This window comes from Pelodiscus sinensis, chromosome 29, assembly GCF_052426305.1.
Source record: "Pelodiscus sinensis isolate ZL-2025 chromosome 29, ASM5242630v1, whole genome shotgun sequence".
NCBI classification, from domain to species: domain Eukaryota; kingdom Metazoa; phylum Chordata; order Testudines; family Trionychidae; genus Pelodiscus; species Pelodiscus sinensis.
In genome coordinates, this window is record NC_143080.1 from 4,681,423 (window position 1) to 4,700,221 (window position 18,799).

At 40.4% G+C, this 18,799-nt stretch overlaps 1 protein-coding gene across 1 annotated transcript; it reads left to right on the forward strand.

Annotated features, from left to right (window-relative positions):
• Positions 1 to 2,323: 2,323 nt before the first annotated feature.
• Positions 2,324 to 17,498, forward strand: ZPBP2 (zona pellucida binding protein 2). The gene is made up of 8 exons (XM_025181832.3): positions 2,324 to 2,573; positions 3,237 to 3,317; positions 5,380 to 5,505; positions 7,562 to 7,723; positions 9,308 to 9,526; positions 13,065 to 13,150; positions 14,619 to 14,796; positions 16,868 to 17,498. Exons 1-8 carry the CDS (start codon positions 2,477 to 2,479, stop codon positions 16,963 to 16,965), a joined length of 1,047 nt encoding a protein of 348 aa, XP_025037617.2. The 5' UTR covers positions 2,324 to 2,476; the 3' UTR covers positions 16,966 to 17,498.
• Positions 17,499 to 18,799: the final 1,301 nt, after the last annotated feature.

Below are 18,799 nucleotides of genomic sequence, written 5' to 3' on the forward strand. Positions count from 1 at the left end.
GTGTTTAATGAAATAAACCAAACTATACCACTTATTTTTTTAACAAAAATATTTGTTAAGTGTTTGGAAAAAATACTATTCACACTTCACTACTCTATTAAGAAGATGGCCTAGCTGCTTCTAACGCAGAAATACTGTACTGACCTGAGTCTTTTGGCTAGAGATATAGTATAAGTCTCAGTCCACAAAGATTCAAAACTGCAAGAGTCTTACTTTACAATAAAGATCAAGTAGGATAATGAAAGGTTGTATGGGACAGTTACATTAAATTGGGCATAAACATCCTCTGGAACAGACTGAGATATGACTAGTATATAACGGACAGAGATTAGAACTGAATCACTTTGCCAATATTGCATAAGTGTGAAAAGTTAACTTTGAGTAAAACTGAAAATCTTTAGAGAAGCTTTTTGAGATGGTCCTAATTTTAAACTAAAAGTCAGCTACTCAGAGAAACTAAAACTGAATCCTTCCTGACCTATTACTTACACCCAAGCCGTCTAGTTGAGACATAACTGTTAAGTCTTCTTGAACTTGAAGCAACTGAAATAACTAGGCAGCAACAATATTTAGGCAGGAAACATGAAATGACATGAAATTTGGAGGAGAGTTTAAAAACACTAACATTTTAGTCCATACTTGTGTTTTCTACCTCAACATTTCTTTCTCTTTCTTTCTTTCTTTCTTTCTTTCTTTCTTTCTTTCTGTAATAAATAATGCTCACTGTAGTCGTGCAGGAAAACTCTATCCTGGCAATTGGCTGGTTCTGCCTTTGTTGTGTAACCATTATCAAACATTTTTGGACATTAGCACAGTTTGATGCTGTAGCATCAACTGGATTTTGTTCATATTGTTAAGTTAAAGTCCTGGTCCGGTTTTCCAAACATAGTTGACTTACATGGCTATTTCTAACAACGTCAGATATGAATATTGTGGCCCAGCACATTCTCTGAACATGGTTATTTTAACACTGTTTTTAAAAATGCAAAAACAATGAGGAGTCCTGTGTCACCTTAAATATTAAAACATTTATTTGGGCATAAGCTTTCATGGTCTGGAAACCATTTAGTCAGATGCAAGAAATGTAGTACTACCATCCCCAAATGTTCATAAAAGTTGAGCTGGGCTCCCAAATCCATGAGATTGTCTTGAAAATTATGATATTTATGAAAAAAATCAGTCTGAAGTTCTTTTTGTTTGCATTTTGGATTTTGACACAAGGTCACATTTTGAACCTTTTTGCCACATTCAATGCTAAAAATTGTCTTAAAATTAAAAAAAGAGAGAGAGAATCTCATCTCATCACCCGCCTCCCAAAGCTGGGGCTTTAAGAAAGAACACTAAACATTGTAAGGCTGGCAAGTAAATTGTGAAAGCTGGAGTAGAGGAATGGGGACAGAGACCAGGCCATGGTTTCTAAACACAGTTTTTGTGTTGTTTCTAGGGTTGCCAGGTGTCCGGTTTTGAACCGGACAGTCCAGTATTTGAGCTTTCTGTTCGGGAAAAAAATTGAGAATATATAAATGTCGGGTATTTTCTAAAGAAGATGTAATGTAAATTGTGATGTAAGGTCAAGTGTGTCTGGTATGTTTGTTGAAACCATCTGGCAATCCTAGTTGTTTCTAGCTGTGCGAAGCAGGGGCACACACCGGCTCTGGCAAGGTCCCTGAACATATTTCTAGCCTTTTGGCTAGCAGTGCCAACAGGACAAAAAGCACTGCACTGGGGTACTTGGAAATCACTCCTGGGCACAGTTAAAAGGAAGTGTGTAGGGATGTGGAGCACAGGGTGAGGGGGACGGTGACCTACGGGCGGGGCGGCCAGTCAATCCCAAGGAAGGAGTGCCTTGCTTGGGTGATCAGTTTTTGCAGGTTGCAACTTGGCTTGTGTGTGTATGGGGGGGAGGTGCAGCAAGGGACCCCCCCCCCCAGTTTTATTAAAGGGGGCGATGATACCCTAGCCAGGCAAAATTGTCACGGACCTCCCCCCCCCATCCTCATCAGCCCTTCCACGGGGGCAGCTGAGGGAAGGAGAGAATGGAGGGGGGCGCCTCGCGGGAGAACTGAGGTATGGGAAAGAGCCGGCGGGAAAAAAAAGGCGGGAAAAGTGTTTGAGCCTCGCGCTGGGGACTAGACGGGCGGGGGAAAAAGGCGGGAAAAGCGTTTGCGCCTCGCGCTGGGGACGAGACGGGGGGGGGGGGAAAGGCGGGAAAAGCGTTTGAACCTCGCGCTGGGGACGAGACGGGCGGGGGGGGGGGGGGGGAAAAAGGCGGGAAGAGCGTTTGAGCCTCGCGCGGCAGGCAAAAAAAAAAAAAAAAAAAAGGCGGTTGGGCTCGCGCTGCGGTCCCGACAAGCGGGAAAGAGGCGGTTGGGCTGGCTCGGCGGCGGTTGGAAGGCCGCGGGTGGGGGGAGGGGGGCGGCCAAGGGATGCGGAGGACCGTGCCCCGCCCCCTCTCTCTCCTGGGCAGGGAGCCGGGATGGCGGGGGCCGGCTGGGGGCGGGGCTCGCGGCCCTGCAGCGCCTCCCGCCTGGCCTTGGCGGTTGTGTTGAACGCCCTGTGGGCTTTGACCCAAGGTAGCCGGTGTCCTCAGGGGCCCGGGGCAGGCCTGCTCGCTGTGGCCCTGGCAGGGCCATTGTGCTCTCCCAGAGCCCCTTGTTCCCTGAGCCTTAGGGCCCCTCTGGCCAGGAGCCATCAAGGCTTTCATCTTCCTCAGGCCACCTCTGCTATCTCGTGGCCTGGCCCTTGAGGAAGCCACACACCCTCCAGGGGCAGCCCGGCGGCCTCCAGGGAAACCCTGGGGCAGGAGTCATGGGGGGGGGCGGCAAATACTGGCACAGCCGGCTTCGCCCCCATTGGGGATGAAGAATCCCGTTTCGTCAGTTAACCGATTAAACGTTATGTGTAACCCCTTCACCATTTAAACGGGAGCCCTGCGGGTGGGGAGTTGGGTAACCAATAAGCATCACCCGGGAACGGTTAACCGGTGACATTCCTAGCCGTGGGCAACAGGTAACGTAGGCAAGGGAAGGTATTGCCTTCCCAAGCTGCCTGGGCAGCAAGGATTGGGCATCCAGGCAGGGCGGGGCTTGGCTTTATCTGGAGGGGAGATTGCTGAAGGGGCGGGATCTCAGGCAAAAGGGGTGGGGCCTTGGGCTGAGAAACAAACTGAGTTCAGATTTGATTTGATTTGATTTTTTTTTTCAAAAAAATTATGCCTTACTGTGTTTTCTGTACAGTGGAAGCGGCAGTTGATGAAGAACAATATTCTGTTAAATTAATTAAAAAGAATTACATTTATGGCAACACCAAACATCAAGGTGATTATTATTTTTATAGTTAAGAGCTCAGTAAGCATTTTAGTGCAATATTAATAAAACATAAAAAAGGATATAAACAAATGTACGTATGTAAATGACTGTTGCTGTGTTATATCAAGAATATTAAATCTTATATAGAATATAATATAATTCTTCAAGTATATAAACAGGACATTAGATATAATATTAGATATTATATTATTAGACATAATAAAAAGGTAACTGTAAATTTTTATGTCAAATTATTACCAACAACTGGAACAATTCAATTACCATAATCTGAAAGCTGTCAACAAAGCATAACCACTGTGAAATAAAGGACACTGTAAATAGAAAAATATTCAAATTAAACGATTGCATGATTCAGTAGAAGGTGCACTTACACCTTTTTAAATTTTATATAAAAACTCATTGGCAAAATGTGCAAATTTGATAGTTCATTCCTCAGACTATATCGGAGAGTCTGTTTTCAGTAAGGACTGTTAACAACAGGTCTATATTAGACCCAGAAGTTAAGCTTAAGAAACACAACTCCAGCTATGTTAATAATGTGTCTGGAGTCCACATACCTAAAGCCAAGCTTGGTGCTGTCTCCACAGCAGGAGGTCGATGGGAACAAACACTTCCATTGGCTTCCCTTACTCCTCACAAATAGAGGAGTATTCTCACTGACTGCGGGTGACCTCAGTGTTTGATTTATTGGGTCCTTACTAGACCTACTAAATCGAATGCCAGAAGATTGATCTCCAGCACAATAAGTATAGATGTGGCCCAAGTCAGTTATTCAGAACTGTGTTTTGGCCTAGACTATAATGTTTTAAACTAAGTCACAGTAATTAAAGATGAAAAAGAACAGTTATGCATTTGTTATCAAAGAAGGGCATCTGCATTAGACATGGTTTTGGTGTGAATTCCTAAATTCTGCCAGACATGAAGGTGGGTTGGAAAACAAACTTCTTTTGAGGTAAGCAGTGTTTAAAAAGCCTTTGTGCCAAGGTTCAGAGAGTTCAAACTGCTTCCTGAATACCTGTTTGCTACTACATGGTGGCTATCTCAGAATGGCAGACTATTTGGGGATGAAGCATAGTCCTGCCTGGTGGGAGACAAGTGCAGTTACTGGCATAGTAGCGTTGATGGAAACCTGTTACACATCCAATAGCAGTGAAAAACATATTTATTCCATACCCAATGTAACAGATCTCATAAATTGTGTACTTAGGTATAGAGCAGGGTTATATCTTGTTCATCCTCATATGGCTCCAGTCTGAACGTGTTTTTTTCTTCTTTGTTCAGATACATTATGGGGCCAATCTGGTAAATGTTTGGTCAGCAGTTAATTGAACTGATAGATTTATTCTGCGTCTTTACAATTACTTACTAAAGTTACAGTGGAAACGGCTTTAGAAAAACTATGAAGAACTTTAATTTGTGTGGGAGGAGAGCCAAAGTCAATGGGAGCACAATTATTTATTTAGAAATTAAATAGATCGTTTTAGAAAAATACCGTTAAATCTTTATATTTTTCAGAGGCACAAAATCTAAAGTGCTGGCAGTGGTCAATTTATTGTATTTTAACAGTAGCCTTTATTGCATGAAAGTGCCAACCTTTATCAGGATACACTAGGAGACACCATGTGCTGCTGAAGCTACTGGTGATTCCTACAGTACTGTGTTCCCATGATGTAGAGCTGTGGTTCAACAAATACTTTTCCCTGAGCTGTTGCTATGGAAATTTGTAAGCATTCAATGACAGATTAAGAGTTTAGGTGCTTCTTTTTCTCTCACCATCTCATCTGTAAAATGGACATCTGATATTCTTTGGCTGTCAAAACTTTGGGATTCAGACCATGTTTTCCAGTATGTTTGGATAGTACAAATCACATTTTGGACAGTTCCACAGTACATAATAATAATACATAAAGACCATCTGGAGATTAATTTTACACTCAACTAATTTTGCAAGTTGGGCAAAAAAATATATAATATATATGTAAGTATAAACTGATATTTAGTAATTTCATTGTTTTAGCATTGTTGTTTAATTCATTCTCTTATATTGCAGTGAACATTTATGTTAAAGTGTATACAAATAGTCCATTCCTAGTATGCATGGATTTGGCACTTTCTCAAAAAGAAGTTATAGATCCAAGCTACTTATGGATTGGACCAGATGGAAAGAATCTCAAAGGCAAGTTGCTTTCTCTTTACTGCTTTATTTCCAGTCTTACAGGTTCCATGTTTATTCTGTCACCCACTAACCCACAGAATCTGATTTTTATGAATATTGCATAACTAGAAGCAATCCATATGTGATGGAAAACATGAAACATTCTTAGGCTTTCTTTTCTGTTTCTCTTCTCTTTTACAAAAAAAATTAACTCAGTCACTAAAGGTTGAGTAGAATTCTGTATGTGCAAACTTTCTCAATATATAGAAGATTATCTATATCTATATTTTAGAGTACAAATGTGTGTCTCTGAGTCCATTAGTTCAAGAGCTCCTCCTAAACCCATGGTGTCCAGCCAGTTCTGAAGCAGTAGCCAAGGGGTCAGCAACCTATGGTACGCATGCCATATGTGGCACGCAAGCCAATTTTGAGTGGCACACAAGGGAGCACAACTCCCCCTCCTTCCTCCCTCTCCCTGCTCCTCCTCCCCTGCACACAGCAAGGAGCTTGCACTGCTGTTGGAGCCTTCCCCCTTCCTCTGCAGCAGGTTAGGCTGCACTGTGACCAGTGACAATGGAAGGAGGCAGCGCTGTGGCTGAGGTGGCTGGGGCTGAGGCAGCAGCTTCTCCGACGTCCAGGACCAGCCTGAGACTGCATGGGTATGGCAGTGGTGCCTCCGGGGCCTACCTGAAACCACGTGGCCACGGTAGCAGCACCTCTGGCCTCCAGGGCCAGCCCAGGACGTGTGGCCGTGGCAGTGGCTCCTCTGGCAGCCAGGGCCGCCACCCAGGACAGCTGGGAAGTCATTACATGGCCATGGCCCCAGCTTCAGTCCTGGAGAAGAGCTGGAGCTTGGTTAGGGGTGTGTGGTAGCTGCTCCTGGGGCAGGCCGTGGGGCGGCTGCTGGGGCTGAACCTGGGGCTGCAGTGTGGCATGGGAGTGCCAGGGAGCTGCAGTGGCTGCTGCTACAGCGGGGGATCAGGCTGCCGTTCTTCTGCTATCATCACTAGCAGAGCAGCGTTGGAGAGAGACGCTTGTGAACTGCTTAAAATATCAAACTATGAGCCTGAGATTGGAGGACTCAGCAAGGGAAAGCAAGGCCAAGTATCACACTAAATGGTAAGATCTGCATCTGATTTTATTTATTAATGAAGGTACTAAAATGTAACTGAGACTATTAGGATATGTCTACACTGCCACCCTAGTTCGAACTAGGGTGGCTAATGTAGGCATTTGAAGTTGCAAATGAAGCCCGGGATTTAAATATCCTGGGCTTCATTTGCATCTTGCCGGGCGCCGCCATTTTTAAATCTCCCTTAGTGCGGACTCCGTGCCCGTGGCTACACGCGGCATGGAGTAGGTAGTTCGAATTAGGCTCTCTAATTCGAACTACCGGTACACCTCGTTCCACGAGGAGTAATGGTAGTTCAAATTAGCGATCCTAATTCAAACTACTTACTCCGTGCCGCGTGTAGCCGCGGGCACGGAGTCCGCACTAAGGGGGATTTAAAAATGGCGGCGCCCGGCAAGATGCAAATGAAGCCCGGGATATTTAAATCCCGGGCTTCATTTGCAACTTCGAATGCCTACATTAGCCACCCTAGTTCGAACTAAGGTGGCAGTGTAATCATACCCTTATTGATTTTAAAAGTATCAATCGCACTCAGCCTTGTAAATAGCAGTGAATAAGTTAAATTTCTGCATGTCACTTCTGAAAGGTTGCCAACCCCTACAGTGGCCACTATAGTGGCTACTGCTGTAGCAAACTATAGCATTCAACAGGTCAAATAGCCACATTGTTCAAACCAACTAGCCACACTCAACCGGCCAAATAGCCACTTGTGGGTAGTGGCTAGCGTGTTGGACACTATGGTCCTAAACGGTAAGAGCTAGGGAAAATAAGCTTAGCAACAAGGCCAGAAGGGCATTAGATTCAGTCTATTTCAGACCAATACATATAAATACATTGATATAACGATGTAAAGGTAAATAATATATCTTATCTGTTAGCATACTACATAAATTATGTGTCAGTGTTTTTCAGTATTAATCAGATAGTTTCCTGTTTCCATTTTAGGACAAAGTTACATCAATCTCACTGAAACAGGAAAGTTGATGGTGAGAGGTTTTCAGGAGTCTATGTCTGGATCTTATACTTGCACTCTTTCTTATAAAACCATCAAAAGTGACATACAAGAAGAGAGAGAGAGATTTAAGACATACAAATTTATGGTATATGGTAAGACTGTACAAATTTGCTGATTAACTAGGGCATGTGACTTTTTTGAATATTGTTTTATTAAACACAATTAGCACCATACTCTACAATATAAATACATTTTTAAGCACCTTGATGATAAACATCTGGGCTACGTCTACACTGGCCCCTTTTCCGGAAGGGGCATGTTAATTTCAGAAGCCGTAATAGGGAAATCTGCGGGGGATTTAAATATCCCCCGCGGCATTTAAATAAAAATGTCCGCCGCTTTTTTCCGGCTTTTAAAAAAGCCGGAAAAGAGCGTCTACACTGGCCCCGATCCTCCGGAAAAAAAGCCCTTTTCCGGAGGATCTTATTCCTACTTCGGATAAGTAGGAATAAGTAGGAATAAGTAGGAATAAGATCCTCCGGAAAAGGGCTTTTTTTCCGGAGGATCGGGGCCAGTGTAGACGCTCTTTTCAGGCTTTTTTAAAAGCCGGAAAAAAGCGGCGGACATTTTTATTTAAATGCCGCGGGGGATATTTAAATCCCCCGCGGATTTCCCTATTACGGCTTCTGAAATTAACATGCCCCTTCCGGAAAAGGGGCCAGTGTAGACGTAGCCCTTTAGTACAATAAGTCCGTTCAATTCAACTTTAATTTCAGTCATATCAATATAACTACCAAGAGTATGTGGTGACCATCCTTGAGAATTAAATAATCTTTATCTTTGGGGAAAATAGATATGTTCATTGCCTTCCTGCCATCCAGGTCAGAAAAGAGGCTCTGACATGGCTATGAACTTGTTTTAAAGAGGAGTCAAAGCTAGGATAATGTCCTGGTATAGAAAGAGTCTTCTAATCTTAGTTGATGACTATGAGTGGTGGAAGGATGACAGATTGTGCACTTCAACAATCCAATCATTCTCCCAAAACAATTTTTAAAAAATAAATAAAAGGAGAAAGAAACAGATGTAATTTATTTTTCCAATCAGATTTACAAACTTTCCACCCTAAAATGCAGATACATGAAATACTTTCTTTAACAACTTCTCATCACATTTCAGCTATGTTTACTTATTAAGCAAGTGCACAGGCTCAAAAATGGTCATGTTATTTCTGTAGCTGTTTTGACATATAACATTTCTCCATATTTGGTATTTAATGTATAGTTTTACAAAAATGTATACATAGGAAAATTCTTGTGTATATCAAACTAAATTAACAGTGTAACCCCATTTAAATCAGGGAAACTATAACAAGGATGAATTTGGCCCATTATGCTTAAGAAGTATAACAAATTAGTTTACTTCTAAAGTCTATTTAAGATATAAGGTACAAAGAATAGGACTACATAGGGCAGTGTTTCTTAAACTTTTTGAGACCATGGAACACCAAACAATAATATTTTTTATGCAGAACACCTATGAAAATTTTCTTTAAAAAAAATTTGCTGTCAGACAAAAAAAACAACAAAAACAAAGAAGAGGTCACAGCACACCTGCAAGTTGTTCATGGAACACCAGTGTTCCGCAGAACATAGTTTAAGAAACACTGACATAGAGAATATAGTATGTGTAGGACAAATGTATTGCATGTATTTATGTGCATACTTATTTTTCTTAAGCATATAGGGAACCTGACTATACATACCAGATATCTGTTCGGTTTACTACAAAAGAGTGCAGACTAGCAGCTAATGGTCAATTCTTTGAGGAGCTGAAGAAAATCTTGAACGATTTAATCTCTGATTTGACATGTCATGTCATAGAACCATCATATAAATGTCATGTCATCAAGATACCAAAACATGGCCTCCTGGATGAGCTATTTGTTACTTTTCAAGGTAATAGATTTAAGCATCTGTTTAAGAGGTAGTGTCATACTGATACCTTATTAACAAAAGAGCTAAATTAAGGACAATAGAAGTAACATTTGCAGTTATATCAGAGGCATACATTCCTTAACATGTTGATTCTCTGCTTTTATTCAGAGTATCTGTATTTTTCCTTGCTTTAGAGGGGTAGCCGAGTTAGTCTGTAACAGGAAAAACTTAAAAAACAAATAGTTTAGTAGCACCTTAAAGACTAACAAAACATGTAGATGGTATGAGCTTTCGTGGGCGCAACCCACTTCAGACATGTATTTTTTCTTGTTAGCCCACAGATGGAGCTATAATGCAGTTTATGAGTTAGTTGCATTTATAGTACTGTAAATTTAACAATCCTACTGGAAAGGTTATTTTCAAGCAGAGGTGTAGTTTGTAAAGGGCTTTGGGAAATATAAGAATGGCATACTGAGTCAGACCAAAGTTCCATGTAGATCAGTATCCTGCCTTCTGATAGTAGCCAGTCCCAGGTGCTTCAGAGGGAATGAACGGAACAGGTAATCATGATGTGGTCCATCCCCTGTCACCCATTCTCAAAAGATCATTAGTTCAGACATAGATCATTTATGATTCTTCATTAATATTGTAATTTTACCAAATGATCAGATTTATTTTTCTTACTATTTTCTTCATGTTATTCCTTGCCACATCCTTATTCAGGGTTGGCAACTTCTATAGTTTTTTTCAGAAATTCATTATTGTACATCTGGTTGACATGCAAATTGGTCTTTTTAATGTCCATTGATAACCAGTCCATATAACAAGTCTTTTGCCTTCCCCTTAGTTGTCTTCCATCCATAATCATTGCAAGACCCAGACTATCAATATAATTCTCAGGTCTCCATTGGACATGTCTTACCAGCAGAGTCTAGCCTCCCTCAATTTATCTTCATTTGAGGTGGCCCACATTATGCCACTCACATATTCATTTTCTTTCCCATCATGGAGTGTGCAACTATTTTACTATCTCAATATCTGCATTTTCATGGTGGAGAGCCTACAGATTAATTTTCTTGTACTTTACCAAGTCCCTGTTCTGTGCATTTGGACTCTTTCAGTTGTTTAGGCTGTCTGCCTATAATTTCCTTTCTGGTATGTCCTCCTTCCTCAGTTATACCTTCAGTTTTGCTTACCTTCACTCTGAGTCCTACCTGCTCAAAACTGTGTTGCTACTGTTCAGAGTTGAATTGTAGGGTCTCACAAACTTTCACACATATCCCAGAGTATTCAACAAACAGCATGTTCTTAGTTCCTCTGTGAGTTTGCAATTGAAACAGTCTCCTGAGTTAACAGCTGTCCTTAAGCTTTTTTTTTTAAGCTTCAAATGTTATGACAGGTCCTTAGAACACTAAATGTATGTGTTCTTAAAACTTCTACAGTTACTCTCATCTTCCCTTCTTCCACTGTCATTTTGATGTAGATCTGATTCCAAGTTACTAAAAAAGCTAAGACTGACTATATATTGGAGTAAGCCCCACTGAAAAAAATATAGAATGGGGTTCCTTTGGGAAAGCTGAATTATGCTGAAGTAAAATAGGGAATAGTCTTATGCTAGTACCATTATGTGCTGTGAACATGATGTAAGAAAATAAGAAAAAGACTCTCTGTGGTAACTGGCAACTCTAGAGTCACTTTCAAGTGATGTTCCTGTGGGTGCTCCACTCAGGTGTTGGTGCGCCATCGCACCAGCAATCAGAGGTTTTTCCCATAGCAGTGCCTTCCCCGCAATGTGCATGTGCAGCCACTGCCTCATGCTGCTGTGTCCATTGTCTGCATGAGTGGTGTGGACCCCTCAGTTCCTTTTCTGCTGTCCTCTGCAGAAGACAGAACTCCTTAGCAGTGCATCCTTTTTCATAGAATCATAGGACTGGAAGGGACCTCGAGAGGTCATCGAGTCCAGCCCTCCACCCTCAAGGCAGGACCAAGCTCCGTCTACACCATCCCTTCAACAGACCAAAATTTACTTCATTTTACTCGTTTCTGTCATCTTTTACCTTCATTTCATATTTAGAATCCATTTATCAAAAAAATACAAACCTTCCCTTTTTTCTTCAACGTTTTTCCTGGCCTTTTTTTTCCCTATCATATTGGGTTCACCCCGATTTAAGAAGTGTGATTCCTGAAGGCATACAATGCCCGTATCAGATGGACACACTTCCTGCATTAGATGCCTGGGGGAGGGCAATGTCTCCCAGAAATGCTACCACTGCCAGAACATTACACTGAGAGCAAGGCGAGACAGGGAGATGTAACTGAAGAATATTCTGTGGGAGACATCCCTCCAGCCTGGGACAAAACCCACCACATACTGTACTCAAAAAAGTCTGCCTCTATGGAGCCCTCAGCTCCAAGGAAGAGGCCACTTTCATCTCTCCCCTGGGACTCCTGTAAGTCCAGGGCATCCCCGGCATGGTTACTGCCAGTGGTGCAACATCAGCCTGAACGACCCATTCGCCATTCAGCATCCTCTGGCACTGCTGAAAAGCAGAAGGTGGCACCACTGAAGCGTGCTGAATTGGAGCTGAAGCACAAATCATTCTCCTCGGTACCATTCCCTCAGGCAACACACCTGGCACCAAAGGCTAAGCTGGATAGGCCATTTCTTCTGGCACCAGTAGACAGTGCCACACCATTGCGGGCTTTGGTACCAGCATCCAAACAACAGTCAGCACTGGACATGGGATCCGACAAGTCCCTGGAGAAATCTGAGCTCCAGCACTGTGAGACACACACACAACCCTACAACACTCCCTGATATCAGAAATGAGTCACCTCTGCATTCCCCAACTCTCGGGAAACATAGCTTGCACTGGCACGGAGCAGAGGAAACTTCATTCTCCCCAACACCATCTTCTCCCTGCACTGATGTGGCACTGAACATGGAAGTATATTCTTCTCCCAACATTCTTCTCCCACCTACTCTGCATCGTCCTGGTGTTCCATCAGAAAGAAGACCATCCAGTAACCACCACAGTACCCATGATTCAATCACCCGTGGCTATATCCACCTCTCCTATCCTCCATGGGGACCCATGGTCGCAGTACCACCATCAACAACAACAACACAGCGCCTTCTACACCAGCTCATCTAGCCAGTCAATCGCCTTTACTTCTGATTATTCATTTCTCTTCATTTTTATTATTAAAAATTCAGTTAAGTGTCTTAGATCACAAGAATGGTTTTGAAATTGAAACAGTACCTTGATCACAGAAACAAATGGAATAAAATGACTATTCCTCACAAATTTAAGGCAAAATAGAGAGTGCCTCCGCTCTTGAGTTGTATTTGCAATGGGATACAATTAATATAGTATAAAAATAAGTAGCAGCAATAGTATGATAACTGGCATTTGCCTGGCAATTCTTTGTAAAAATAAATTTCTAAATGAAAGATACTAATTTTAAGATGCTTCATTGTTATGCATTCTTCAAGGTATTTGTGAGGAGAAATTACGAAGCAGTTTTGCTTTTAACTTCTTTCTCCTTTTCTTTATAGTAAATCCTTTTGCTCCAGGGTGGGAAGCAGTTTGCCAACAGATTTCTTACGACTGTGAAGATGTAACCAACCAAAGAGTTCAGGAGGTAGGATTTTTTTAATGCAAGCATACTAATGAGGAAAGGAGTGGCTTTGAGAAAGTGTTTATAAAATATGAACCACGGAGTTAGTTAAAGGTGAAATTTCCTTTTCTCTGTACCAACCTTAGATAATTGGGATTAGAGCAAGCACAGCATGGAGAAAGAATCTATTTAATCAGTCCACAAGCAGACAATGGTGCTTTGGCACTGCTATTTTATATGGCTGTGTCTAGACTGCATCCCTTTTCCGTAAATGGGATGCAAATTAGACATATCGCAATTGCAAATGAAGCGGGGATTTAAATCCCCCCCGCTTCATTAGCATAAAAATGGCTGCCGCTTTTTTCCGGCTCGGAGCTTTGCCAGAAAAAAGCGCCAGTCTAGACGCGGATCTTTCGGAAAATAAAGCCTTTATCGGGATAAGGGATCTTTCCGAAAAGGCTTTATTTTCTGAAAGATCCGCATCTAGACTGGCGCTTTTTTCCAGCAAAGCTCCGAGCCGGAAAAAAGCGGCAGCCATTTTTATGCTAATGAAGCGGGGGCGATTTAAATCTCCGCTTCATTTGCAATTGCGATATGTCTAATTTGCATCCCTTTTAAGGAAAAGGGATGCAGTCTAATCACAGCCTATATGTTAGGGAATATTAGCCACTGCTGTTCCATGTTTCCTATGCAGATATTTTACCCCAGTGGATTCATATAAATGTGGCCATACCCAGTGATCCCTTATGTAACCAATTTGTGGAATGTCCTCCCTTTATGATATAGGATATGTAGATTTTCCACAGATATCCATGTATATGTGCCACTCTTAAGTAGTTTTCTTTGTATTCAGTGCAAACGGTCCACAATTGTACTCAGTGGATCAGTAAAGTTTAAGTGTTATAGAAGGCTTTTATAGTCTCTTCATGCTGCAGTGAAATTCACCGTTTGTATCTACAGATTTTGAGTGGTTGCAGTCCACCCTGTACAAAGAGCAGGAATGTGTATGTGATGTCTGTATTCTAAATAATTCAACTTAAGATAGAAAACTGTATTTAAATATCATATTTATCCAAAATTTGCTGAAGCCAATACTAATGTTTCTGATATATTTACTTTCTAAAATATGAAATTATTAAAATTAGCAGTACATGAACATGTACTATATTTCTATTTCAATTTTCCTAGAATGTCACCTTTGGATTATGATATGGTAGCTGTAATATAGTTTAAAGAAACAATCAAGTGTTCTGTTTTATATATATAGTTCATTTAGCTTTATAGTGATTGTTTATAACATACATTATATTTCATATTGGCCCTGATCCTAGGAAAGACTCTGTATCAGGATGCAGAGCAGTGAGTGCAGGATCAGGCCCATATTGCATGTCATATACATATTAGGACAAAATATATTTATTGGTATATCTAATCTATATAAAAACCAAAATCCCACATTCATAGTTATTATTTAATTGTTCCTAAATTTTAGGCAAGAGATCTCATTGAAGAATTTTTCCATAAACAAACATATGTTCTGAAACACGAATTTCGGAATGTACCTGCAATACACTATATAGACCACAGTTTTGAAGTTACTCGCATTGACAGCTGTCGACCAGGTTTTGGAAAAAATGATGACACCCACAATGACTGTGCTAGTTGCTGTGGTAATTATAGAACAATAAAGTATCTGTATTTTAGCAAGCAATATAAAGATTGTATAGTATCCCGGATTACAGTTTTTCTGCGAGATATATATATATATATATATTGGTGAGAGAAGTAAGTGTACTGCTGTTTACATGTTGGAGGGGCATTAAGATTCTAGATTTTAAAGCTGGCAGAAATGGAAATAGCCTGGAAAAAGGTGCTGGTAAAATTTGATGTTTATCATACCGAAATACAGATGTGATGACACTGTCCCTCCAGGAAATATGGCCGACTTTCTCCTCTTGCTCTTAGATCAAGTATAGTATTCAGGGCATAGGATAAATAAGAAATGGTCATTTTCATAGTACTGCCATCTGTCTATATATTTTAGAAATCTGCATCTGTCTGTCTGTCCATCTGTGAGTCTTTTTGTTCAAGAACTCCTCCTAAACAGTAAGAGCTAGGACTACCAAATTTGGTATGCAGTTTCCTCTTATCCTAACTTAAAGCAAGGTCAGGGTTTCGTTGTGCCAAGAAAAAAGTGTTGGGAGTGGAACTGTTTTCTATAACATGAAACAGGAGGGGTACAGAGAGGAGGGATATGATACTGAAATTAGCCACTGGGGGCAGAGAGAGCAATGTGCAAGTTGCCACTGGGGACAGCCACACCACCAAAAGAATGGCCATCTGGGCTGGCACTCACTATTGTGCCGTCCAGCAGACTGGGTAAGTAGCCCTCCTGCCCCAAATCCTTCCCCCACCCCCAGCTGTTAGCCGCAGAGCTGGAGGTTGGTGGGAGAAAAGGCCCGTGGTGGCTAGAGGTGGGATGCAGAGAGAGAGAAGGCTCCTGGAGGCTGAAGGGGCTGGGGTCACACCCCCAGCCTCCTGCATTGCCCTTCTTACATCCCCAAGGCCGTGCCCTGGTTCCTGCACCCCCCCCACACCACCAGCCCGCTGCCCTGAAGGACCCAGGCAATACCAGATACGCCTTCAGTTTTAAAATAAATGCTCAGGTGTTCTTGGAATTCTCCTGATTTTTCGGACTAGTTCTCCACTTTGTCAAGGTTGTCTTGTATTCTAATACTTGACCCAAAGAGCTGGTATCCCCTCCCGACCTGATGTCATCTGCAGATTTAATAAGCATATTCTCCCAAGTCATTAATGAGAATGTTCAGTAGGGATTCTACTATTTACACCTCCCCCATAATTGGATAGCAAACCATTGATAGCTACTGAATGAGTATGGTCTTTCAACCAGTTTTGCAGCCATCTTATTGTAATTTCATTGAGAATATATGTCTCTAGATTTCATATGAGAATGTCATATGGGACTGTATTGTTCTTTACTAAAATCAAGATATATCACATCTGTAGTTTCACTCCTATCTAGTAGGTTGGTATTGGTTTTTTAGAAAGCTTGTAATTTGAATAGGTTTTTTTTTAATTTTGAGTTTACCTAAAGCTAAATATGTTTTATACCTTAAAAAGGTAAATGTAAATATATGTTTTATACCTAAAAATCAATAGTCAACCCTTTAAAAAATCTTTTCAGGAAAGTAAGACAGGAGTATTTACATGTCACTAGACATTTCCAAAAGCTACATCTTTTGCTTATGGCAACTGAAATTTGCAAGACAGCCACCTAGAGTCAATGTAAAACAAAGTTAAGCAAAGTTAATGTGTATTGATGGATCAGCCAAAGTGCTCATCACCTGGATTGAGCCCTTAATGTCTGATCTGACTTTTGGTTAGACTACTGTGCTATGAAGTGAAACTTAGTGTGTTGATCTCAGAGAAACTGAAAAAGATATACTATAATACAAGTAGATTTATCCTACAGGGTATTGTTGGAATGGAGCATTAAATACTAAATGAAAAGTAACTAATATAAAATATATTAAAATTAAGCATGTAGTTTCCCTCCATATGTTCACTTAGCTCCATATTCAGCATAAAAAATATAACCTGGAGCTAGTATAGTAATCTGCTGAATGTCCCTTATATAAGCTTGAAAATTCTATAATGTGTATAATCCATCCCAAAGTGGAAGGCATCTGACTGAAATACTGTATGTTTGTTTGGTTGCAGTGGTTTGTGACCCTGGAACTTACAGTCCTAACAATGAAGTGAGATGTCGGATTTGTACAAGCATTCGAATCAAATACTATGGAGCAAAATCTTGCTAATAAACTTAAAATAGAAATTGGAAAACTGAAGAAAAGTTGTGAAAGCATTATTATTCTTTTGTGATGTCCCTTTTTTTTACCTCCAATCCTGGGGATATTTGTTGTTAAACAATAGTCAATCCTTCTAAGATCTATAAGCTTTACATTTTCTTTATTCAGGAGCCATCTGTGGATAGAGATTCTAAAAATGTCTAGTATAAAATGTTCATATAGGGGAGAGTAAATCAATGGAAAGCAAAAATGCAAAGAAAATTATGAGTATTGATATGTGTTTTTTGAAGAAAAGTCTCTGGTTTGTAATATTGACACTGATTGCAGGATAGCACTGTATTTTAAATACATGAAGGATTCATAAACAATTAATGGAGAAGTGATGTATATTGTAGTGGAATGATTGTAGAAGCATTATATTGTGTTATAATGCTTTAAGTAGAAGTCCATCCATGTACGTTAATGCTTGCTAGAAATTACTCTTGTAGGCTAGAAATACATATTTAAACTCTATAATGTAAAAAATAAAACTGTTTATTGTATTTCCTTTTGCTTTTTGTCCCTTTTTGGAAAAAAACATGTTACAAGTTCTCTTTTTCAAGTCAGAGAGGTTGAAATCACTGATATTTATATACTTACTGATTGCGCTATGAAATATAATGCACCAATATTTATTACCCATGCAAGCTAAAAGAGCATATTGTTGGAACTCATTTATAAACCCCTTTAAACAGGGAATCTACAATGAAAACTATGGCAGATTCTGTGCAGCTAAAATATTAATTTATTATACTGAAAATTTCACAGTGGTATGCAGAAAGGGCTTCCAAACCATATCTAAGAAACTTAAAAAAAAATCCAGAAAGAACTGCCTGCTTTCATCAGCAGTTTGAAAAAGTCGCCTGGCAATCACAGTACAAAATTCAAGGAGAGATATCTACATTCTTCATTTTTCTGAGACAGACAAATTACGTTTTGTTAGACATTTAGTGGTCATGTCTTTTTGAGGAGATCCTAAAAAACAAAGTTTTCTGTAGATATTAAATATCCAGTCACACTTTTTGTGAGAGTAGGGTTTTGCCAAAAATAAAAGTGGTTATTTTCTTCTAACATAAATTTGTTGTAGAAAGTTCCACCATATTTCTTTCTGTTATCAAAGTGAAATCTTAGCATTTATATCGTGCTTGAAATCTTTTCATTTCAGCCTACTCTGTCCAAAGTTAAGCAGAATGATGGTAAAAACACTAGTGGCTACTTGAGTTTTCACCATTGCCATAGTCAGTGGGAGTTGTATGGTAGTGCAACAAAATGTGGAAGTTAAAAAAAAAGTTTAATGTAGAGTAGGCCAATGAATGCTGAATGGGCTCAGACTACAGTCTGCTTGGTTTTTTTTAAGAAAAGAGTAAATCCCAGATTACATATTTTAGGCAAGATATGCTAGCAAATTTCACAGTCCTGGAATCAGGAAACATAAGGGGCTGCATATATGATTTTTATGTTGTCTGCTTCTTCCATCAGACTTTTAGAAACTATAACCAAACAAAAGGCGTTGAGTATTTTGATCTCCATCTGCTTGCTTTGGTAGCTATTTCTTCTCTGTGTATCACATGTGACATGTGCTTGGGGGAGGGGTGGTCCCAGGTGCCATGCTGTATGAACAGAAGTTTATTCTCCTCACAGCCATCTTGAATGCTTCATGATTTTACTGCATCAGTAAACAAGACCAGGAACAAATTTTGAAAATATTAAGTGGAAGTATTTATTCCCAGAAGGAATCTAACCTTTCAAAAGTAAAGCAAATTTGGTAATCTGCAATGATATCTACAATGATAGAATTTCTTGC

Bases quoted from the DNA above. Each gene is read 5' to 3' on its own strand.
- ZPBP2 (XM_025181832.3), top strand. From the start codon at position 2,477: ATGGCGGGGGCCGGCTGGGGGCGGGGCTCGCGGCCCTGCAGCGCCTCC. The intron at 2,574-3,236 runs GTAGCCGGTGTC...TTTTCTGTACAG, and splicing joins CCTGTGGGCTTTGACCCAAG to TGGAAGCGGCAGTTGATGAA. The intron at 9,527-13,064 runs GTAATAGATTTA...TTTTCTTTATAG, and splicing joins GCTATTTGTTACTTTTCAAG to TAAATCCTTTTGCTCCAGGG.